General features: G+C 41.8%; 1 protein-coding gene across 1 annotated transcript in view; it reads left to right on the top strand.

The window, feature by feature from the left end:
* The window catches only part of LOC110579692 (SLX4 interacting protein), a 117,973-nt gene that overhangs the window by 36,517 nt on the left and 57,225 nt on the right, over window positions 1-24,231 (top strand). Inside the window, exons 2-4 of the mRNA XM_021689341.1 lie at window positions 9,572-9,686; window positions 15,913-16,002; window positions 20,276-20,396. Coding sequence (XP_021545016.1) covers window positions 9,572-9,686; window positions 15,913-16,002; window positions 20,276-20,396 — 326 coding nt within the window. The remainder of the gene's footprint in view (window positions 1-9,571; window positions 9,687-15,912; window positions 16,003-20,275; window positions 20,397-24,231) is intronic.

Below are 24,231 nucleotides of genomic sequence, written 5' to 3'. Positions count from 1 at the left end.
CACTTGGTATTTCAATTTCCTGCCTTAGGCATGAATTGGTTGAAAATTCCCTTTGAACTCATGCTCATTTTGTAGAAACTTGATGAAGTAGTGATGAGAGTGGTTAGGGGATTGTGTCCTGAGCTCTGAGAAGCAGAGCAGAGTAGGAAGGGAAATTCAGCACCAAACTTAAAAGGTTCATTCTTGGAGAAAGCCATGGGATTAGGAACGATTATTGTGGCCGCAATAATAATTTTAAGAATTCTCCTTGAATCTTGTTCTCTCATTGGATAAAGCAGGGTCACAGTGAAAGGGGTGAGAGGTGAAGGGAAACTTAAACTTCTTAATCCTCTAATTGGCAGTAACAATTTTTATTGCTTCATTTTCTGTTTACAAGGAAAACACCTTTACATAAAACAGTTCTATTGGATCAGCACCATCCTTGGTAAAGTTCATAGAAATTTCCCAGGTTAGTCCCTATTGTTCCCTCACATGCTGTCCTGAGGAGGCTTCTGGAATTCCCTGCGGGATGGGAATCCCCTTGCATCACTGGGCACTTCCTAGTATGGGGTTCCCAATTTTGTTTGCTCTTTTGGTTTTATTCTCTCACTAAAGTAACAGAACCAGGATTTCTGAACAAGGAGTCACTTTAGGGAAGTATCTTTGCTGTCCAGTATGGTGGCCACTAGCTTACCTGCAGCTATTCAAGATAATAAATTAATCACAAATAAACCAATTTAAATTAATAAGAATGAAATAAAAACCAAAATTGGCACTAGCCTCATTTCAGGCCTTCTTATGGCTTGTGACTTAAGGTATCAGACAGCACAGATAAAGAGCATTTCTAGGGTACCTGGCTGGCTCAATTGGAAGAGCATGTGACTCTTGATCTAGGGGTTGTAAGTTTGAGCCCTGTGTTGGGTGTAGAGATTACTTAAAAATAAAATCTTAAAAAAAAAAAACATTGGGGTGCCTGGGTGGCTCAGTCGTTGGGCATCTGCCTTTGGCTCAGGTCATGACCCCAGGGTTCTGGGATCGAGCCCTGCATCAGGCTCCCTGCTCTGCGGGAAGCCTGCTTCTCCCTCTCCCTCTGCCGCTCCCCCTGCTTGTGTTCCCTCTCTCACTGTGTCTCTCTCTGTCAAAAAAATAAATAAAATCTTAAAAAAAAAAAAAAAAGCATTTCAGTCACCAAAGTAAGTTTTTGGGCGGTGTTGGGCAGTTTTGTGACCCTCATTAGTTGGAATATTGAGACTGAGAACAAGGTATCATTATTTGTTAACTATTCCCTATTTGTTCATTAACTGCTCTTTGTCATTGTACTCTATTTTCTTCTCTTTGAATTTAATCCTAACAACATCTCTGTAGGAACCCTAACCCCCTAACCCCATTTTACAGACAAGGGGATGAAGACACAGAGGCTGAAAAACTTGCCCCAGACCATATAATCATAGAAGGTGCAGCCAGTGTTGGGACACTCATTTGCCTGATTCTAAAGTCCAAGCTTTCTTTGTTAAAGTGGCCCTTTTTTAAAAAAAAATATTTTATTCATTTATTTGTCAGAGGGAGAGAGAGAGAGCGAGAGAGCACAAGCAGGGGGGATGGCAGGCAGAAGAAGCAGGCTCCCCGCTGAGCAACGAGCCCTATGCGGGGCTCAATCCCAGGACCCTGGGATCATGACCCGAGCTGAAGGCAGATGCTTAACTGACTGAGCCACCCCGGCGTCCCTGTTAAAGTGTCTCATAAGAAGATAAGTTCTCTGGTTCTTGAGGTCAGTAAGCCCATATCTTTAGGGGTACACTAAAAAACTCCAAACCAGTGACCGGTAGTGCTTTGGAGGGTTTAAGTGGCTAATTGATAAAATGGAGCAAGTCAGTAGCACGTCTTTTCTTGTGTGATTTTCATCACTCCTCACAATTAGACCAGTGACCTGTGATAACAGTTTATGCAGTTACCCATTTCATGTGCTTTATGCTTTGATCTCCTGGGTTGGGTGGTGAGCACACCTCTTCCCATGGGATATCATTTTCCCATCGGAAAGTCTTGCTAATGTGGTTTATCTGCTCCCACCTGGTTCTCTATTTCTTAAGGCCCTAAAGAACTAAAAGGGTTGTTTTTCCACCTTTAAAAGTCTTGTTAAGGAGTGCCTGGGTAGCTCAGTTGGTTAAGCGTCTGCCTTTGGCTCAGGTCATTATCCCAGGGTCCTGGGATTGAGCCCTATGTCAGGCTCCCTGCTGAGCGGGGATTTGGCTTCTCCTTCTCCCTCTGCTGCTCCCCCTGCTTGTGTGCTCACTCTCTCTCTCTCTCTCTGTCAAATAAATAAAATCTTTAAAAAAAATAAAAGTCCTGTTAATATTATTTCATCCTGGTTTTCCTTCTTTTTAAAAAAGTGATTCATTCTACTTTCTTCACTTGATCCTTATGTTTTTAAGTGCCATTCTTATTCTAATACAGTTTGTCTCAATATGTATGTTGAAACTAATTGAACACTAAATGCATAAAGCATAGCCATCATAATGTTTATTCTAGCTGCTACTGTTAAAGTAACCTAAAATGAAATTGCCATCATTGACTGCTACAGCATTATGCTGCCCACTCATAGGGCTGACTCTTGCTTAAGAGTACCTCTGTGCTCGGATGGTTGGTTTTTTGGAGCCAAAGGTTGGCCCTTACATATATCCTTGTTAAATTCCATTTAGCTAAATTGATCTAACTACTTACTTTAGCTCATCCTCATAACCCAATTTTAAGTGTCCCTGAGTCACAGAGATTCAGTTTTGGGTTTTTTTTTGCCAGATCATTTTTGCTACCCCAAATATTCATTATTCCATCCCATGCAGTATCAGCCACTTTTTTTGTTGACACTGTATCTTCATACCTTCTTCCATGTCACTGCCAAGAAATTGGACCAAGACCAGGGTCAAGGAAAAAGCTTTTTATCATCGCCCTCCATGTTGTTCTTTAGCCATTCATGGCTCCAGTAGTTATGGCTGTTGAACTAGTTATGAATCCACCTAATCATTGTTTCTTCCACCCCTATTTTTTCTGGTTTTTCTTCACCAGCATTCATTTGTTCATTCAGAGATTCACTCATTAATATTTAGTGAGCTCTTTCTGTGTCCCAGGAAGGCCCTTTTGGAAGTAGAACTGGTAGGGTTTTGCTAACAGATTAGGTGTAGACTATGAGAGAAGAGCGGCATTAAAGATGACTCTACGGTTTTGGACCTGAACAACTGGGAGAACAGAGTTGCCATTTACCAAGCCAGCTTTAGCAATACCTGGTGGGAGCAGGTTTGAGGGTAAAATATCAATAGTTTGGTTTTGAGCTTGTTAGGCTATAGATGCCTGTTTGACATCCAAATGGACATGTTGAATGTATATATGTAGGGCTTGGAGGAGGTCTGGGCTGGAGCAGGAACTCTAGGTGTCTTCAGCATGCGAACTGAAACCTGGACACTGGTGAGGGTGTAGGTGGAGACAGGAGAGGTCTAAGGACTGAGCTCTGGTCAGTTTGGATTCAGGGTGATGGGAATGAGCCAGCAGAAGAGACTGAGAAACAGTGGCCAGGGAAGAAGGAGAACCGGGAAAGCAGAGTATCCTAGAAGTGAGGGTTTCCAGGGGCACGTGGAAGAACCACTTTCTTAGATGGCACTGAGAGGTCAAGTAACATGAGGACCAAGAACCGACCATTGGGCTTGGCTACATGAAGGTCATCGGTAATCTTAACAGAAGCCGTTTTGGTGGAGTGGTTCAGGCAAAAGGACGTCTGGGAACCTTGTTAAAGAAGAGTATGAAGTTAGTTTTTTGTACCTTGGGTTTTCTTCCAGATCCCTCTAATCTGTTAGGGATTAAGTTTGTAGTTGCCAAATCTGTCTTTCTCCCCCTTTTGCAAATTGCAGTGTCATTTGCCTCTCTCTAGGAGCTCATTGCAACTGCAGTGCCCCCTCATCATCTCTGTGGCCGAGCCATGTACAGTGCCCATCCTTGAGCCCTGGGACAGCTTCCCTCCAAACCAGTGATCTAACTTCATTTAAAGGACTGAAGTGCCACTGTATCACCTCCCCGTCTTTGTGGGGTTTACAACCTCCTTCCTTTCTATTTCTGCCCAAGGCTCCATCTCAATCTGACAGATAGGTCATGTTTTCCCATTGGATTTCTGTCACCATCTTTATCATCCTAAGCCAGAGATGAGTTTTTAAGGTTCTCAGCAAGACATTATTGTATCTGTGGTTCTCAACCCTGGCTGCACATCACATTCACCTCTAGAAGGTTTTTATGTTTTCTTTTTAAGGAAAATCATAATTTGAGTTTCTTACAACTTTAAGGGAATTATTTTATCATTGTGATAAAATGGTGATGTTCTTTACTTGTGAGTTTTAGAATTGTAATATTTTCACAGTTCTGGTGTGTTGCCTGCCACCTTCCATTCTTTTACATGGTGAAGCCTGATCAGATTTTTTTTTTCCTTCCTTTTTATTGTAACCTCCAAAAATGTCCTGTATCATCCTGAGAATGCCACAAATGGTCTTCAGGGAGACACAGTGACCTACAGCAGTGGTTCTTAAACTTGATCTTGCACCAGAATCACCTGGAAAACTTGTTTTTAAAACACAGGGTATCCCTAAAATTCCCAATTGGCTAGGTCTGAATTTGCATAGCAGACAAGCTCCAGGAGATTCTGATGCTGCTGGTACTTTGAGAGCTAAGGCTCTCTATCTAGGCTCCAGTGGGTAAATATCCTTAGGGTTGTGCACACAGATTGCTTTCCTGAACTGGCAGAACCAGGACAATAAGTATGGCCAAGGGCAGAGATGAAGCTTGCGCTTGACTTGGTTGGGCCTCTCCGAAGCTCTGGTAAGCCTGAGCCATGCTGAGGTGGAAGCTTTTCATGTGCCATAGGCCTCAGGAAGTCCTCGCTCTGAGCTTGTGTTTTGGTTTGCAGACATGTACTTGTATTCTTTGTGCCCTTCTGTCAAGGTTACATGTAGCCTTATCTTTGGCCTCTTTAAGCTGCCTTTGGAAGCACTACTTACCCTGACTCAGTTTAGAAGAGCAAATGTAGCCCCCTTTATCAACAATATTAATACCCCCACAAAAAGTTAAATGACAACTAGATTGAACAGAGAGTACATGCCATAGCTTCATCTGGCAAGTCCTTTGTTATATTTGAAAGTAGATGAGAGGATTCCAGAGGAAACATACGGATGTGGAGGGTTCCTTACATTATTTTACATTTAACCAAATAAACAGAATTCCTTTAAGTCACCCAGATTCACCACAGTATTCATCAAACACTCTTTGTCCCCACACCAAGGAAGTTGGAAAATTGTGCCATCTATCTTGTATCTCCCTTCCTCTTTCAATAAATTTCCCTCCAAGGTTGACCACCCTGTAGAACAATCCACGAATTCTAGGCATTGATCACTAGAGGAATATTTACAGAGGTTTTCTTTTTTCATTCTGATTCATTTATAATTGGTGGCAAATTCCTTTAACTCAAAGGCTGCACTGCTTTTATTCTTCTTGAGGTTGAATTCAAGATTCTTCAGGGATATGAAAGAATATTTTCTAAGATGTTAATTTTTGAAGAGTTTAAAATCAAACCCACATTCCAAAGTTTCTTGATAACTCATATGCTGGTTAAAGTTGTGAGGGGAATTTGTGGGGACTAACGCCCCTATTATTTATCAAATTCCATTTTCAGATTGCTAAAGTGGTTGGCCGTAGTTGGTCCTGAACACACTCCTGATGGTCTATGTGTTGCTAACTATGAATGTTGCTTGTCTTTCCAGCCATTTAAGACTCTCTCAAGACAAGTTCCCTATAGACAAGCACATAATTATTTCTTTCAGGTTATCTTTTCATTTCACGTTCTCTGTTGCAGACCTATATGAGAGGGAGAGTTCATATTTTTAATCTGCTGTGATTACAAGCCATCTGTTCTTCTTCTAAGAAGCAGTGTGTGGCCAGAGTAAAACTGAATGAAAGAATTATGAGGCATTTATTAGCTCTTAGTAGGAATAGGTGGAAACCTGTGCCCTGTTTGTAAATCTTATGTAACTGACAATTCAGAGTTCATTTAATATGCCCTGGAATTGGAAGCAAATTCTGCCTTGGGAGGGGGGAGAAACCCCCAAAACAACCCATTGAGCTCTTTGTATGGCTGAAGCCATGCTGAAGCTTTACATCTGCATACCCTCATTTCATGTTCAGATACCACCATAAGGTGTTTTCATTGCTGTTCCCATTTCCCATTGCAGGTGCTTCCTCTGGCGTGGGAGAATTGAGGTGCAGGGCAGGGGTTTAAAGTCAGGTCTGGCCTACCCCCCCCAAGTCATGGTGCTCCTCGTTGCTGCACACACTCTGCACACACCACAGGGCACTCCCCTGAGGAATAGTGGCTTGCCGGTTACATTTGAAAGAACAATTTCTTGAAAATCGTCAGGGAAAGTGTCTCAAGAAATGAAGTCAGTCTTTATCTTTCAAAAGGAGTGGCTGAGGGCTTATTCCTAACTGCACTTTCCCTGCCACAGTGGATTTTAGAGTCTGATTCAGCCCCACATGCTCCTTAAAAGTTCCAGTGGCATCTGTTAAATTTAAGCATTATTTTATAATATATACCACTTTAGTTGGCCTTTGCTTTATTCCCAGCAGAGCTTTACTTCCCTTCCCAGACCTTACCCAGGAAGACTGTGAGCCACTGTATGAGCACTCTAGGCCAAAATCCCCAAACTCTTTCTTAGTAGGAGACCAGAGACAATTTACTGAAGGACATCAGCCTCTTACTGTATTTTACCTCCTTTCATCAAACCCATTAGCACTGCTTCTCCGTGTTCTTTCTCATTCGTTTGTGACTTGCTTCTCACCCATGTAGAATCTTTCCCCATGCATGACAATAAATCTGTTAAGAAAAACAAACAAGTGACTGGAAAGGTGTACATCCCTGACCTGTAGCCAAAAGTCCCACAACAGACACTGAACAGGAGACAGAAACTCCCTCCCCTTCTGATTCCTTTTCACTTGAGACAAGTCACTTCCTCCCCTGCATCCCCTTCAGCCGGTAAAACTTGAGCTCAAAGGACTAGTCATCTGTTTGCAACCAACGAAGCCCCCACACATATTCCCGTTATGGGGTTTGAATTCACACAGTCCGCCAGGGTCTTACAGATTGTTCTGCCTGATTGGAAGGTGGGAAAATAACTGTGTGGCACGGAGGAGCGGGCATCACAGCCTGTTTTCTGGTGTGACACTATTCTATTCATAAATGAGCCAACTTAGTTGCAAGCCGTGTGTTTGATTCTGTGGTGTTTCTTATTCTGAGGACAGGGTGCAGGTAAGAGGGAGGTAATCCCTCCTAGACAGAGAACAAGGCAGACATTAAAGTAATTTTTATCATTGATGTATTTTTTTTTTTTAATTCATTTAACAAGCACTCCTCACTGTCAGGCCCAGTTTGAGGCAGTGAGAGCCCAAGGGTAACAGAAAGCAGCTCCTCCCCACAGGCAGCCCCTGGGGGATGGATGTATGCAGCCATGTGTTTACAGCCTATGATGATTCCACAACGGAGTCATGAATAAAGTGCTGTGGCAGCAAACAGGAGCTTATTCCTGCCTGAAAGGTGTCAGAGAATGCTCAGGGGAAGGACTTGTTGGTTGCTAAGATTTTTCCTATTAACGCTGGCGTGGCCCGTAGCGAACTGATTCAGGACGAGACAGTGCGCCAGACTCAGTGTGGCTCTTTCGTAACCTACGCATCCGGGCAAACGTGTGCAAATAGAATCCAAACAATGGTGGTAAACCGAAACACCACCAGGAGGTGGGATCTTAAAGTGGAAGGCACTGGGGCATCATCAGAAGAGATTCATGGCCTCGGACTTCCTGCGTGAGGCCCTTCTCCTGTTTGTCGTCAGAGGGCTTTCTCCAGGCCTTCTCTGTATGCTGTGATCTTGAATTCGGGCTGTGTCTCATTCTGTTACTAAGATTATAGTGTTCCTTCTACCTGGCCTGCCAGGTATTGCCAGGTTGGCAAGGCACCACACCGAACAAAACCTAGCCGTGATCACTGGGGATCTTCGACAAGTGAAAGAGAGCAGAGCTCTTCAGTTTCTTGATGTTTCCAGAACACTGACTGGTAATCGTTTATGACTCTCTGGGTTGTCCTGAGAGTCAAATGCAATAAGGTACAGAAAGGGCTTCACACAGTATCTGGCACACAATCAATGCTCAAGGAATCTTAACTCTTGTTATTGCCAATTTGTTCACCCTTGAGTTTCTGCAGTTAGGTTAAGGAAACAGTGTATATCCAGTGGAATGACCCTTTATTCTCTCCTTCCCTGACCTAACTGTCTGCTGGTTTATCGTATATGCCATCCTAAAGGTATGCTGCTTGCTTTTCTTGAATGTAAACTGCAAGCTTGGATTCCTTGGGCGAGTATTGTAGTAAGGAGCAGGCCAAGGGGGTTAAATTGACAAAAGATTTGTCGACTTTTCTTCTGCTTTAACTCTGGGTAAGGATTGTTACTGTCCAGGGATCACTGTTCCTGCCCCCCAACCCCCACCCCACCTTCAGTGTGATTTACTGCCCTAGTGCTCTGCTGCATTCTTTACTTTCCCCTTTCCTCCTGCCTTCTACCGAACTAGCCCTCCCGCCCCACTCCTTCTGCAGTGGGGCTTTGCCACTACCCTGCTCTCTTACCCAAGAGGGCATCCCACACCGGCAGCTTCAGCATCTGAACTCTTTTAGTGCCTCGTTTCCAGGATGGAGTGAATCACTCTGCTCAGGGAAGGGAGCTGAGTGACTCTGTGCAGCATCCTTGGTTCAGTCCCGTGGCACTAATGGATAGACACGGCTGCCAATGCTCACCCTAGAGGGAATAGGTACAGTGGGGTGGGTCCAGGCTAGGCAGCCTTAAATGTGCCTCCACAGGGGTTCTGGAAGCAGGTCCTTTGAAGTAATGCATGGCAGTGGGCTTTGGAGTATTCAGAGATTTGGATTTGATTCCTGGGTCTGTCACTTACTGACTATGTCATACTGGACCAGTCCTTACCTTCTCAGATTCCACTTCCTTATCTATAAAATGTGAGTAACAGTTGTGTTCTTTCATAGGCTAGTGGTGAGGATTAAGTTGAATACTATAAGTAAAGTTTAGCACAATGCCTAGAAAATAGGTGCTCTGTAAACTGTGCTTTTTCTTTCAAAACCACATGACTTTTTAATTCCATGTTGTAACATACTGCAGTTTATTTTGATATGAAAATATTTAATATGTTCCTTAAAGCCTTTTAGTAAAGTTGATATTCCAGGAAGAGAATTGACGTGTTGTTTTTTTGTTTCTGTTTTTTCATGAAAACCTTCAGGAGAAGTGTCTTTCTAGATTTAATATTTAGGAATGATCGAGTTGTCTTCAGTACTGATTCATCCTCATCTTATGGACTCTGATTGGCTTTTTTTTTTTTTTTTTTTTATATTTTGGAAACTAGCAAACTCAGAGCCAAATATTGCAGAGACCTATGACCATGGTGGAATGTTGGACAGACCTACCGTTGGTTTCATTTTATGTTTCTACCCTTGTTTTTCTTATTTCCTCTATTTTTAGTGTTTGCCTTGTTAATCCAACCTGCCTTAAATCCTTGATGACAGGTGAGGATAAAATGCCAGTGACAGAACAGACCCATCTGGATGAGTTGCCTGTGGACAGCCCCATGGGCATGGTTGACACTACTCACAGGCCTAGAGCATCATCTTTGCTCTTCCTCCTCCTACACCCAACCACATCCTCTTCTTTCTTTTTTGAGTGTCTCTCAAATCTACCCCTTTGTCTTCACCCATCACCTTCCATTGTCTCTTATTTGGGTTTTGGGGGTGACTTTAAACCTGTCTGCATGGTTCCATGATTTCTCCCCACCAGCGCACGCACCACACTCCTTACCTGAGAGAGCTCTCCAGCCTACAGGTCTTGTTTCTCCTTGGCCTGCCCAGTGGAACCCTCCTACCCTGTTGGCCTCATCTGCTGATGTTGCCCTCTTTCTGCTTACTGGACTCTTGTCCCCAGAGCACGCAAGCTGTTCAAGCCTCTTTCCTATGTGGGTGCTGTTTGTTTTTCTCTCTCTGCCTCTTGCCCTCTTCCTCAGGACTTAGCTGAGAAATCATACCCCTCAGCCCTGGCCTCCCTAGAGCAGAGTTGTGGCCTGGCCACCTCTGGTCCTTGGTGTATGCTGTGGTTACACTTACCGCAGTGCTCTGTTGCTGCCTCAAGTTCTGGCCAGTACCCCTATGAAACTCAGCGGGTGTTGAAGGAATGAGTGAATGAGAGAGAGAGAGAATACACAGATCTCGCCGTTCTGAGCCTCCTTCTGAGATACCTACATGTGTGAGAAGTGTTAGCATTTCCACCTTTATTTTACACTTAGGGTAAAATTAGAAGATAACATCTTCCACCCCTGGCGGTGAGTTTAGGGCAAAGTAATTGTAGGGTCCTTGTATTATTCCCTTTTTTCAAACTGTAGAAAATGACTGCTTGCCACTGGTGACGGTGTAGTTGTTGCCACTCTAGAATAAGGAGGGAGGAAGTTGTTCTATAATGCATCAGTGTCCTGGGCTGAATTGGAACAGTCTTGTCCCCAGAATGGGCTCAGCGCCCTCACTTAGCAGATGAGCCTGTGGTTTGCCCAAAATTCAGAGCGCATTTATCTTGTCTTCATTCACTCATTCCCTTCTTCCGTCTATTAAATATTAAGCACTTGCTCTGTTTCCTTCCCCTTGAGAAAGACTCTCCAGGCAGAGCAGTGGTGGCCTGGATGCTGGAGGGCAGGGCCAGGATGGTCTCACTGAAGATTAAAGCTGTCTATACACAAGCACGCACGCACGCACGCACTTATTATGAGCTGGTCCTGTGCTGATTGCTGCAATGTAGAGTCAAATGAGATTGGGACCCTGTCTGTCTATACCAAGGAGCTAACAGCCTAGCAGGGGTGGCCCCTACATAGACCACCTGTTTAGTGCAGGAATAAATAAGCATGTGAAGCATATGCCTGATCCAGAGGAGGAAGTGATAGACTATTCAGAAAAGCTCCACAGAGATGCCCATGCCCTTGCCTAGGGTTCAAGGATGCATAAAAGTTCATTAAACACATTGAGGTGCATTAGAAGCAGAGGGCAGAAGCAGCACGTATGTTAGAGATTGCTCTGATAGGGGCATTGAGAGTTCACAAGACACCAAGAGAAGCAGCCCTAATATTCCAAGTGGGAGGTGATAGGAGCTGCAGAACAAGAGACGGGGCGGGGGCGGGGGCGGGGGCGGGGGTTAGCTCTTTAAGAAGTAAAATCCATAAGACTTGGTGACTGCTGGTGGAGGGCTAGGGAAAGGGAGGAGTTAGGGTTGACTCCCAGGCTTTTGGCTGAAACCTCTGGGTGGAGGGGGTTAGAAGCTGGATCACACCCTGGCCTGTTGACTCACAACCCAGCGCATGGGATGCGAAGCTTCTTCTAGTAGCCTTTGGTCTGTTAAAGAGATAACTTGGCCTGTGTAAAATGAGCAGCTCAGGCCTAAGAAAGAAGTGATGGTTAGTGTGTTCCTCCTTTCTGAAGAGAGCTGGACAGTTTATCTGCTGAGAGATGAAATTACCTCCTAATTAAGGAGAAGTGAAGGCTGTGCTTCTGGCAGCAGTAAGAGAACCCCCCGCCCAACGTCTGTTTACTCATGGGAGCAAAGCAGCAAAGCTTTGAGAGCAGGGAACTTTAGAAAGGCACAGTCCTGATGCTTAGTGTGGGAGTTTGAGAGAGCTCTTGCTGGAGAACTCAGAACTGCTGACTGCAGAGGGAGAAGCCTGCTTTTGGCGGGGAGGGGGCAGACCGCATGTGTGCCCGGTGGTGGGGTCTGGCTGAAATCCAGGAAAGTTTGAACACCAGAGTAAGATTCCGTGATTTATTAAAAAAAAAAAAAAAAAAGACATTCTAATTAGTCTGTTTATCATAAAACTTACACTGGGTTATTTGTGATCAAAGTTATGAAATGATGAGAAAATACAAAATTAGACCTTGCTGTTTAATTCTGTAGAAAGCTACTATTATATACTATTGATTCAGATTGTTCAAGCATCACTTTTTTTTTTAATTTAATTTAATTTAATTTAATTTTTTTAAAGATTTTATTTATTTATCTGAGACAGAGAGAATGAGAGAGACAGAGAGCATATGAGAGGGGGGAGGGTCAGAGGGAGAAGCAGGCTCCCTGCCGAGCAGGGAGCCCGATGCGGGACTCGATCCAGGGACTCCAGGATCATGACCTGAGCCGAAGGCAGTCGCTTAACCAACTGAGCCACCCAGGCGCCCTTTTTTTTAATTTTAAAAGATATTTTTGCTAATAGAGCGGAGGTTGTAGAAAACTTGGTTTGAGGAGTCAGGATTAAACACTTGCAGGAAACCCAGTAAGATGTGCGTAAGGCACATCCTGTTGCTTTGGAGAGGCTCTTGTTCTGCCACCTATGGAGCCTCAACAGGTCTGTGGTAGAATTCAGAGGGTCAGTGAACTTGGATGGGAACAAAATTACATCTTTATTTTAACCAAATTCTAATCAATTTATTTTTTATTATAAGTTAAGTATTTATTTTAAAGATTTATTTATTTTAGAGAGTGCGTGTGCATGCGTGTTCAAAGCTGGGGGAGAGGCAGAAGGAGAGGGAGAGAGAATCTCAAGCAGACTGTGCTGAGCATGGAGCCCGACACAGGGCTCAATCTCACAACCCTGAGATCATGACCAAGAGTTGGGCACTTAACTAACTGAGCCACCTAGGTGCCCTGTAAGTTAAGTATTTAAAACATAGTAGTATTCGCAGTTTGTGTCACCATTAGAATCATCTCTTTTCATATTATAATTGTGGCACATATCTGAAGATATCATTTATGCTTACCACTACTTTGTATTTATGGTAGTTATTAGATCTACCACTATGTGAGAAGAGCGAGTGCCTTAATAAACAAGTACATACATTACTAAATCACATACAAATTTTTTTTTAATTTGGATAATCATACTTCAGTCAAATCATTTTTTTTTTTAGTCCTATGCATTGTGTTTCATGCATTTAAAAAACGTTATTCTTAGCCAATGTCATCAGCTTCACAGCTGCCCAAAGAGGTCCATGGCACACAAAAGGTTAATAACCCCTGGCTAAGATCATGTAGTTGTGGCATGTGACCTCCACCTGGTGGCAGCATACTCCTTAAAGGTTAAATCTATAATCAGCATTGTGAAGAAACTTTTAGAATAACAGTATACTTGAGTATGGTTTTCAAACAGTTTTGATCACAAGTCCACAGTAAGAGGCTTTACATCATAAGTCATCATACTCATAAGTTTCACAAAACAAGACTTGACCTTACCATGTGACATACTGGTATTTTTTATTCTATTCAAATATTCCCTTTGATTCTCTTTCTTTAAAATAAAATACTGGTTGTAACACAGTACACCGCAGTTCAGTGGGTTACACTCTACTATTTGGCATCGTAGGAGACCCTCTTTCACCATATTTCATGATTTTTTCCCCGATGAACTTCACTTTGGTCTTCCCCGAAATACCCATACATTTTCAGGGACATAATACATTTTATATAACTGTCAGTAAATATAAATGTGCTTTTACACAGCTTTTAAAAAATTATTTACTAGTGATGTGTAATTTATATATGCTGAAATGAACTGATCTTTAGCATATAACCCACCAAGATACAGAACATTCCCATTGCCACACCAAGTTCTTCTGTGCCTATTCTCATTCAGTTGCTCCCTAGATAATCACTATCTGATTGCCTTTTTTTTTTTTTAAGATGTTTTTGTTATTTATTTGACAGAGACAGAGAGAGCACAAGCAGGGGGAGTGGCAGGCAGAGGGAGAGGGAGGGAGGGAGCCTGAATCGGGGCTTGATCCCAGGACCCTGGGATCATGACCTGAGCCGAAGGTGGATGCTTAACCTACTGAGCCACCCAGGTGGCCCACTATCTGATTGCTTTGACCACAGATTAGTTTTGCTGCTCTAGAACTTTATATTAGTGGAATCATACAATAGGTATTCTTTTAGCTTGGCTTCCTTTGCTCAACATAAGGTGGAGATCAGTCCATGTTGAGTGTATCAGTAGTTTTGTGAGGAGCATTCCATTGAATGAATGTACCACACTTTGTTTATTCTCCTGTTGATGACTTGGGTTGTTTTCTGTCTTAGCTATTATAAATAAAACTTCGACTAACATTTGAGTACAAGTCTTTCTGTTCACATGTTTTTATCTTTCTTGGTAAATACCTAAAGTGGAATTGTTGGCTTAGTCAGTAAATGAAATGTATGTTTAACTGTAGGAAACTGACCAACTGTTTGCCAACGTTGTCGAACCATCTTACATTTCCACTAGCAATGTATGAAAGTTTGGATTGCTCCACATCCTTACCAGCATATGGTGTGTCAGTCTTTTTAATTTTAGTCATTCTGGTAGGTACAGGGTTGTATCTCTTAGTGGTTTTAATTTGCATTTGTCCGATGACTGATGTTGAATACTTTTCCATGTGTTATTAGCTGTTTGTTTATCTTGTGAAGTATCTATTCAAGCTTGAGTTGTTTGTTTTCTTAATATCGACTTGTAGGAGTTCTTTATTTTGAATGCCACTCCTTTATGTCAGATACATGCATTTATGAATATTTTCTCTCAGCCTGTGACATACATATTCATTTTATTAATGAGCAAAGGTTTTCAATTTTGACAGAGTTCAATTTAATAATATTTTTCCTCTGTATTTTGTGCTTTGTGGGTCCTAAGAAATTTTTTTCTATTCTGTTTGGCGAGACAGTTTTGGTTTTTATGTGGAGGTCTATCATCCATCTCAAATTAATTTTTGTGTATGGTATGTCAATGTCATGTTTTATTTTCTTCCCATATTTATGTTTGGTGTTCGCAGGTCATTAGTTGAAAATACGTTCCTTTCACCATTGAATTATAGCACAGGATTTAAAAAGGAAAAAAAAAAAAAAACTATTTAGCCAAAGAAGTGCAGAAGTGACATTTTCCTACAGGCCATCACTGACCCTTTGGGCCTCGGAGACCGTCCCCAACCTGCAGTTTTGGTCTTCTATTCCTTTCTGAGTTAGCTCATCCACAGTTAGAGATTTTCAGAAATCACTCATAAGGTGTGAGTAGTTATAAGGCTACATTTTACAGGGTCTGTAGCTGTGCCACAGAGTGGCTAGCCACATATGGCTGTTTAAATTAAAGTTAAATACAGTTTAAAATTCAGCTTCTCAATCATAGTAGCCACATTTCATGTGCTCAGTAGCCACACGTGGTTATTGGCTACCCTGTTGTACAGTGACAGGAAGCAGGGTTTGGACAGTTTTATAGCATATTTTAATAAAACTAATTTAGTTTTGATAACTGTCATTCAGCATCTACCTTCCTGTCCTTGGTTCTTTTTTGTTTGTCCTCATTTCCATTTCTGTTCTAAGATGTGCTATTCCAGCCATTCCTTTTGTTTGTCTAAAAATGCAATAGCTTATATCTGTTTTTTCCTACTTAGAAGAAAGACTTGCCCTGACTATCCACGGAACCCTTCTTTTCTGGAGCCTACCCAGGACTGGCCTATTTGACTTCTTTCTATGTCTGATAGTCGTACAGCTGCCACTGGATGTCTTGAGCAATCCCCTTTCGAGGTGTGGCCCAGAGAGATATTTTGTCTTTACTGTCATGACTAAAATATTAGCATTTCTACCCTAAATATTAAACTTGCAAAAACTAGTAGGTTTATGATGTGTATCCCTGACCCATATGAAGGTTTCTGTCCACTAGGGAACTTTGTTGCCATTTCATCATGAGCAACCACATAGGAATTTGTGAGATTTTTCTCTGATTGTTTGCTGGGTGTGAGCTAACTCTGCCATTAATGTCTTTTTAGTGTGGGAATTTTGCTGTCCTGGTGGATCTTCACATACTGCCACAAGGTTCAAACAAAGATACCAGCTGGTTTTCTGAACAGAAGAAAGAGGTACCACAAAACTTTTCACTGTTTAAATGCAAGTTGCTGCTGCTAGAAGAAATATTAACTCTTTCCAGCTTTCATTTTTGTTAGTGGGCAAAAAATATTGAATTATATTTAACCCTTGAGAAACAGTTGTTATATTCCAATGACAGACATACACTTGCTTCTTTTTCCCCAAGAAAGTGATACATCTATATATTTCATAAGCTAAATTATTTAAACCAGGAATTTTCAACCTCTCTCTTTTGGGGGAAAGGGCTCATTATAGTTAAAACAGAAGACGATGGTCAAGTGAGGGTTCTAGGCAAGCAGGGATTTTAATCTGTTTGTAAAGGACAGACCAAGACCCTGAAGTAGGTGTGGGGTGAACACAATTCTGATCTTTCACACCTTGAAATCAAATTCTTACTTAATTCTTAAATTATCATCATCCACCTTTTTGTCTTCTACCATACTTTTTTTTTTTTAAGATTTTATTTATTTATTTGACAGAGAGAGACACAGTGAGAGAGGGAACACAAACAGGGGGAGTGGGAGAGGGAAAAGCAGGCTTCCCGCGGAGCAGGGAGCCTGATGTGGGGCTCGATCCCAAGACCCTGGGATCATGACCTGAGCCAAAGGCAGACACTTAATGACTGAGCCACCCAGGCCCCCCTTGTACCATACTTTTCTTAACACGAGTCTTTGACGGCAAGTGTGGAGATGTTTGACTATATTCCTTCTCACTGAGGCCAGTCAGGGAGGAGGATGGCTGGATGGTCACGTGGCTGGGAGCCTGGTGTTTGATCTCCCTGGGCCTCAGTCTCCTTATCTGCAAATGAAAGAGTTCAACCAGAGGCCTCTGAGTCACTGCTAGCTCTCAGCTTCCCCGAGATCCCACCCCAGTCTGCTGTGGCAGAAGGTTCTAGAGTGCATCTGGCTCTCCTCACGTGCTCTGCTTCCTTCTCCATGTCCTTGTACTAGAGAGCAGGGAGAGTGATAGTGAGGCAGTGGCTTTCACATAACTTTCAGAATATTATAGTACTTTGTGTCCTCCGTGATACTCATCACAATAGCTTTTTAGAGCTAGAAATAAAAATAAGTTTTATTGAAAGGTAGTATATGGAGAAGAATCTAGTGATAGTGGCAACAAAACAAAGCAAAAAAAAAACCTTTACTGTGCTAATTGTTTTTAGTCAACTTTTGAAGACTACTAGAAAACAAAAACTCCCTCCAAGAAAATTTATAAGTAATACATTTTCAGTCACAAGGTACTAATACAATCAGGACTTGGCTGGGCAATATTGTACTTGATATCTAGTGGCCCACGGCTGGGAGAAGGCAGGCACAAGATTCGAAATAATGAGATTTATCATTCAGGTTAATAAATGGATTGTCCTCTTCAGGACTTAATATTCAGTAAGCCAGCATCTCCTACTATAACTCAACTCCATGGAATTCCAAATTTGGCTTACCCACACTCTGTTTCCCCAAAGTGACTAATGCTCACCTGAGGGGACCTCACCCCAAAAGTCTTCTGACTTGACTGACATTAACAGCATTCTAGAATCCACTGTTTCGGGCCCACCTTTTCCTCCATTCTCTCCCAGCTTACCACCTCAGCCTTCGCCTTTTCTTGTTGATATGTAGTAAGTTTTGCCAAGAGTCAGTTGCTTTGGAAGGCTTTAAAATAAAGCTATGAATGTGTGAATCACCTCCTAGGCAAAGCATGAGGCTAGATTTTTCCAGGGTGCCACACACAGCTGTTGCTGCCCCACCTAGTACTACGTCCGGGCAGCGAGGCATGACTTAGCAAAGGTGCTCAGTGCACGATTGGACCTGCAGAGCTTGGCTGCAGCGTTGGCTGCAAGAAGGCAGGTTATGCCAGCAAGCCAAGCTTCTCTCTCAAAGCAAAGTGGATGGTTTGCTGCTTATACGTGAAGTTGTTCCTTTAAAGTTTGTTCACTGACATTAAAATTGCTGAGAGAGAGAGAGACGGAGAAAGGAGAAAAGCTAGTCAAGGAAAGGATATGACTCTAGCCTGTATTCAGTGTCTCAGTGCTTTCATCTTTTTTATTAGATCATTTCATGATTGGGATTTCATGAGCAATCAATTTGATTGCATTTTAGCAGATGCTTTAATATAGTGAAAGTCTTAAGAATGTCCAGTTCCTTTTCAGAAAAAGGAACTAATTGCATGTATTAAACCCAAGTTTATTTTGAGTCCAGCACGAATAGTCTTTGTACCCAAGCAGGCAAACTCAAACTGTTTCATTTGTGAACTTGAGGAAGCAAGTGTGAGCCCCTGTTAGTGTAGAAATACTGTATATATCTCTGTCCTCTTGGTCTTCGATTTCATCTTGGTCTTCTTATGTGCCCTTCTGGTGTAGCAGGGAATTTGTCTTTTCTTGCATTGCTCTGGTTCTGAAGAGAATGCTTCGCTAAGTGTGGTGTGGTCAGTTACTAGGGTATCTTGACCACACTGCACATGGTCTACCTTCCATTCGTCAAACCTGACTCATGGAAGGAAAGCCCCGTAACTATAGGGAGAAAGTTTGTGTTGTATGGGCCTTTGTTTTATTTTTGTCATACTATTTTTAGTTCTAGCCTTATAGGGCATTTATGGCCAAATTTTAACAATCTCTGTTTCCATGTATGTCTTTCACATATTTTCTAGCTCAGTCATAGTTGAACCCTGCATGTGAAGCAAAATTCTTTAATTGTTAAAACAACAGTATGAGGCAAGGCTGCCTTTCTGTTGTGTGAACAATGCCAAAACGCTCAACTGTAAACGGATATCTCTGTATTCCACAAGGCACTGCATCTTTGGGCTGCAAAATGAGAGCAGAGAGAGGAGACCAGTGTTTACATTTTATGTAGATCACGTTTATGAATTAAATCAAGGATTTTCAGTACTGTTGAGGAGTGTACGTATTGGCAATAAAAAACAAGTTTGGCGATCATTGCCCTTCAGAGCTACTTAGAATTTTGTTCTTGTTTTAATTTATGAAGATTCTAAGAGATCAACCTGAGATGGCATTGAAGAAACCAGTGAAACAGGTTTGAGTTGACCTCGGCAACGACAAGCCTTCTGCAGAGGCTGGGACTTGGACCAGTTTCTTAATCTAAATTAAGAAATTTAGATTTGTGTGCCATTTTTCCCTTTTCCTGCAATGGCTACATGTCTCTAGTGGACAGTTTCTTCCTGTTGTGTGGTGGACTTTGAGAGTTTTGTTTTTCTTTTCATAAGTAACACTGATAAATAAAACAATAGACAACTCCAGAAATTTGCTAGTGGTGTGGTATGTTGACATTGAATTAAAACCATGTGTTTCCGTTGCCTAATAAATATTAATCTACTTTAGAGAAACATGAGAAGTTAAATTATTTTCACCATTAATTGGTGGATATAGTGCAGTTTTCACAAAAGCAAATGGGCATGTACAGTATCATCAAGAAGAGCGTGGAAGAAAATCATATTACTGGTTTCTAGTTCTCTCTTCAGCCCATCACTCAATACTGTTCTTTCTTCAGTAGATTTCTAAACCTGAGTCCAGAAACTAGTGAATGGTGGTGTTTAGGTTAAAAAAGGGTTTTTATTTGTTTGTTTGTTTTGGGGGGTGCCTGGGTGGCTCAGTCCGTTAAGTGGCTGCCTTCTGCTCAGGTCATGATCCTGGGGTCCCAGGATTGAGCCCGGCATCAGGCTCCCTGCTTAGTAGAGAGTCTGCTCCTTCCCTTGCCCCTCACCCCACTCATGCTCTCTCTCTCTGTCAAATAAATAAATAAAATCTTTAAAAAAAAAAAAAAAGGTTTTGAACCAAGTTTGAAAAATGGGAAATATTCGCATAAAAATGGGAAATATTCACATAAAAATCACTGTGGCTGGCTCCTCTTAAATCCGAAGAGCTGATGACCCTGTCCCTAGTATCCCTACATGACAACAGTCCACTGAAACCATTGGGGGGAGGGGACTGCCATCCCCAGTCTTGCCTGGCCACACGGGGCACTTCACTGTTTTTATCTTCCTTTTAGAAATGTGAAACTGAGGCAGAGGGAAATGAAATGAATTTCTCGGGTCACAGAGTAAGCCAACATCATGGTTTTGAACAAACCTCGGGAGCAAACTTAAACCTGGCATGTTACCCTCGAGCACAGATAGCATTTTTTTCAGCTTTCACAGCTAAGTAAAAAAGCAAACAAAATAAAATGTTCAGTGTTGACTTTTTAATATGCACGATGTTGACTCTTTTTGCATTGCATTACATGAGAAAATTGTATCTCATTTTTCAATTTACTTTAGGAAGTCTGTTTACTGTTAAAAGAAACCATTGATTCAAGAGTTAAGGAGTACTTGGAAGTTCGTAAACAGCACAGGCCATCAAATACAGAATTCACAAGATCCAGTCCCTTGACCTTAAAAGGTAGGCACTGAGTACTTTGATTTTGGATAAAATTTCTGCTTTGTAGAGATGGCAATTATGTTTGACTCTGACTGTCATGTTAGTACAGTGATACATTTAAAAACTATGTTCTAATGAGGATGCTTTGTTTGGGTAAAGAAAATTAACCAAAAAGCCCTGGAGGGCTTTTAATGGTAGGCAAAATATATAAAAATAGAAAATAAAACATTCCTAAGGAAACTGTAAATACTTTAAAGGAATTTTTTTTTTTTTTGACAAGTAGTCTTTCAAATAGATGTACATTAATGCTGACTTGATTTGGGGCTTTATGCTTTTTTAAATGCTTTCATATATGTCACCCTATTTCAGAGGTTCTCAACTGGGGGTGATGGGTCCCAGGGGACATTGGGTTGTTACCGGGGGAGCGGGAGGGGTGGCAGGGAGCTACTGGAATCTAGGGAGTAGAAGCCAGGGATGCCACTAAGTATCCTACAATGAACAGAAAAGCCCCCCACAACAAGGCATTATCTGGCCCAAAACGTCAAGGGCACTGAGGTTGAACTATCCTGCCCTATGTCCTAACAACACTTTGAGAATGGTGATGTCTGAGCTGTAGGTGATGAAGCTGAGGATCTACAAGATTAAGGGCTCACCCAAATAAAAGATCATCCTTTTTTTTTTTTTTTAAAGATTTTATTTATTTATTTTATTTGACAGAGAGAGAGAGAGAGAGATAGCAAGAGCAGGAACACAGCAGGGGGAGTGGGAGAGGGAGAAGCAGGCTCCCCACCAAGAAGGGAGCCCGATGTGGGGCTCGATCCCAGGACCCTGGGATCATGACCTGAGCTGAAGGCAGACGCTTAATGACTGAGCCACCAGGCGCCCCTAAAAGATCATCTTTTCGAGGACAGAGATGATCTTGTTTATTTGGCATCTTCACACGCCCCCCTCCTCCTTACTTAGCCCAGTGCCAGATACACGGATTCAGTGACTTGTTGAAAGAAAGCATACTTGGGTGACAAGTGGCAGAACTTGACCCCAGGCCCAGCTCTTCTGATTCCTAGCCCACTGTTCTTTCCACTCTGTCATTGTGTTTTTAATTTTTTTTAACTTTAAATCAGCGTTTCATAACACTCTTTGTGGTACAAATAAGGCCAGCCTTGTGTTAATCCTCAGAGGTCGGCACTGGGCAGCCTTGAACTAGGTTATACTAGTGCAGCACCACCTTGGAGAAGAATTGTGTTAAGTAACCCCCTCTGAAGGCATACTTAATCTACAGTGTTCACCTGGGCACAGCTGATACGTAGGCAGACAGATTAATTTAACCCAAACTGAAAGCCTTGAACAAATGGAATTTTCAGTCCAAACAATATTGTGTTAGATGACGCTTTCTGGTATTTCACTTAGTAGTAGGATAAAGCTTGAGAAAAGCCAGAGGAGCTTGTATCCTTTGTACCCCAGCAGACCTGGCTAGTCTCATTTTCTAACTGGTACAGAAGGAGAAGGAACAGAGAAGGTTCTCAGACCTCCATTTCTGGTGTGGAGGTGGCGTGGTCAGTACTGATTCTGAGCTAGCCCTTCCCTTGGCTTCCTCTACTGCTGAGTGAAAAATGCTGAGTACTCAACTTCCCAGCCTCTCTCACAGTTAGGGAAGATGTGTTGTGTGTTGTTCTGGCCCCAAGATGAAAATCAAAGTCTTTCTTGGGCTCATGTGGGCAAGAAGTTTGTTTTTATTTGAATGAATGAATGAATGAACAAACGAATTAATTTATAACAAGTTTGTTTTTAAACAGAAAGTGATCTTTCTGTACATACAAGATTTTTTTAAAGATTTTTATTTATTTATTTATTTGACAGAGCGAGAGAGACACAGCGAGAGAGGGAACACAAGCAGGGGGAGTGGGAGAGGGAGAAGCAGGCTTCCCACAGAGCAGGGAGCCCGATGTAGGGCTCCATCCCAGGACCCTGGGATCATGACCTGAGCCAAAGGCAGACGCTTAATGACTGAGCCACCCAGGCGCCCCTGTACATACAAATTTTTTTAAAAAAGATTTATTTATTTGAGAGCAAGAGTGCACACATGTGAGTGGGGGAGGGGTAGAGAGAGAGGAGAGAGAATCCCCAGTGGACTCTTGGCTAAGCTTGGAGTCCAGCTTGGGGCTTGATCCCACAACTCAAGACCTGAGCCGAAACTGAGAGTCTCACGCTTGACTGAGCCACCCAGGTGCCCCTATACATAGAATTTTACAACCTTTTTTTTTTCACCTAACATAATATAAATCCTTTAAAACATATAATCACCATTTTTTAAAATTGTTTTAATGTGGTAAACTATACATAAAATTGACCATTGTAACCATTTTCAAGTGTACAATTGAGTGGCATTAAGTACATTCACATTGTTGTGCAGTCATTATCACTTTCTATCTCCAGAATAGTCTCAAACTGGAACTCTTTACCCATTAAACAATACCTACCCATTACTCCCTTCCCTCACGCCTGGTAATCACTATTCTGCTTTCTAATTTACTACTTGAGGTACCTCATATAATGGAATCATACAGTATTTATCCTTTTGTTTCTGGCTTATTTCACTTAGCTTAATGTTCTCAAAGTTCATCCTTGTTACAGCATTTATCAGAATTTTCTTTTTTTTTTTTAATATTTTATTTATTTATTTGAGAGAGAGAATGAGAGAGAGAGAGCATGAGAGGGGCGAGGGTCAGAGGGAGAAGCAGACTCCCTGCTGAGCAGGGAGCCCGATGTGGGACTCGATCCCAGGACTCCAGGATCATGACCTGAGCCGAAGGCAGTCGCTTAACCAACTGAGCCACCCAGGCGCCCCAGAATTTTCTTTCTTTTTAAAGCTGAATAATACTCACACACACACACACACACACACACATTTTGTTTATTTGTTCATCTGTCATAGGATAGTTGGGTTGTTTCTACCATTTGGCTATTGTGAATAATGTTGCTATGAATATTTGTGTTCAGGTATCTCTTTGAGTCTCTGCTTTTCACTTCTCTGGGTATATACTTAGAAGTAGAATTGCTGGATCATATGGTAATTGCCAGTTTGTTTATTTTTATTTTATTGAATTAATTTAGTTTTTTTGAGGAACTGCCATCCTTTTTTCTGGTGACTACACCATTTTACATTCTCACCAAGAATGGATCCCAGTTTCTCCATAATCTTGCCAATACTTATTTATTGTTGTTTTGATAATAGCTGTCCTAATAGATGTGAAGTATCTTATTGTGGTTTCAGTTTGTGTTTTCCTCATTTGTAGTGATTTTGACCATCTTTTCATGTGCTTATTGGCCATTTGTATATCTTCTTTGGAGAAATGTCTGTTTATGTCCTTAGCCCATTTTTTGGGTTGTTTGCTTTTGTTTTTGAGCTGTAGGAGTTCTTTTATATATTCTGGACATTAGTTTCTTATCACGTATATGATCTGCAAATATTTTCTCCCGTCGTGTGTTGCCTTTTCACTCTCATCAGTGTCCTTTGATGTGGAAATGTTTTATTAAATTTTGATGTAGCCAGTTTATTATTTTGCTGCCTGTGCTTGATACTATATCCAGGAAATCTTTACTGAATCCAATGTCATGAAGCTTTTCCTGTTTTTTCTTCTAAGAGTTTTCTAGATTTAGCTCCTTTTAATTAGGTCTTTGATCCATCTTGAGTTAATTTTAAGGAAAGGGTCCAACTTCATTCTTTTGCATATGGATATTTAGTTGTCCCAGCACCATTTGTTGGAAAGTCTGTCCTTTCCCCCATTGAATGGTCTTGGCTCCCTTATTAAAAATCTTTGATCATAAATGTGAGGGTTTATTTCTGGACTCTCTGTTC

The sequence above is a fragment of the Neomonachus schauinslandi genome, chromosome 10, assembly GCF_002201575.2.
Source record: "Neomonachus schauinslandi chromosome 10, ASM220157v2, whole genome shotgun sequence".
In the NCBI taxonomy this organism is placed as follows: Eukaryota; Metazoa; Chordata; class Mammalia; order Carnivora; family Phocidae; genus Neomonachus; species Neomonachus schauinslandi.
Note: the sequence above shows the minus strand (reverse complement) of the source record. Positions and strands in the feature narration are given on the sequence as shown.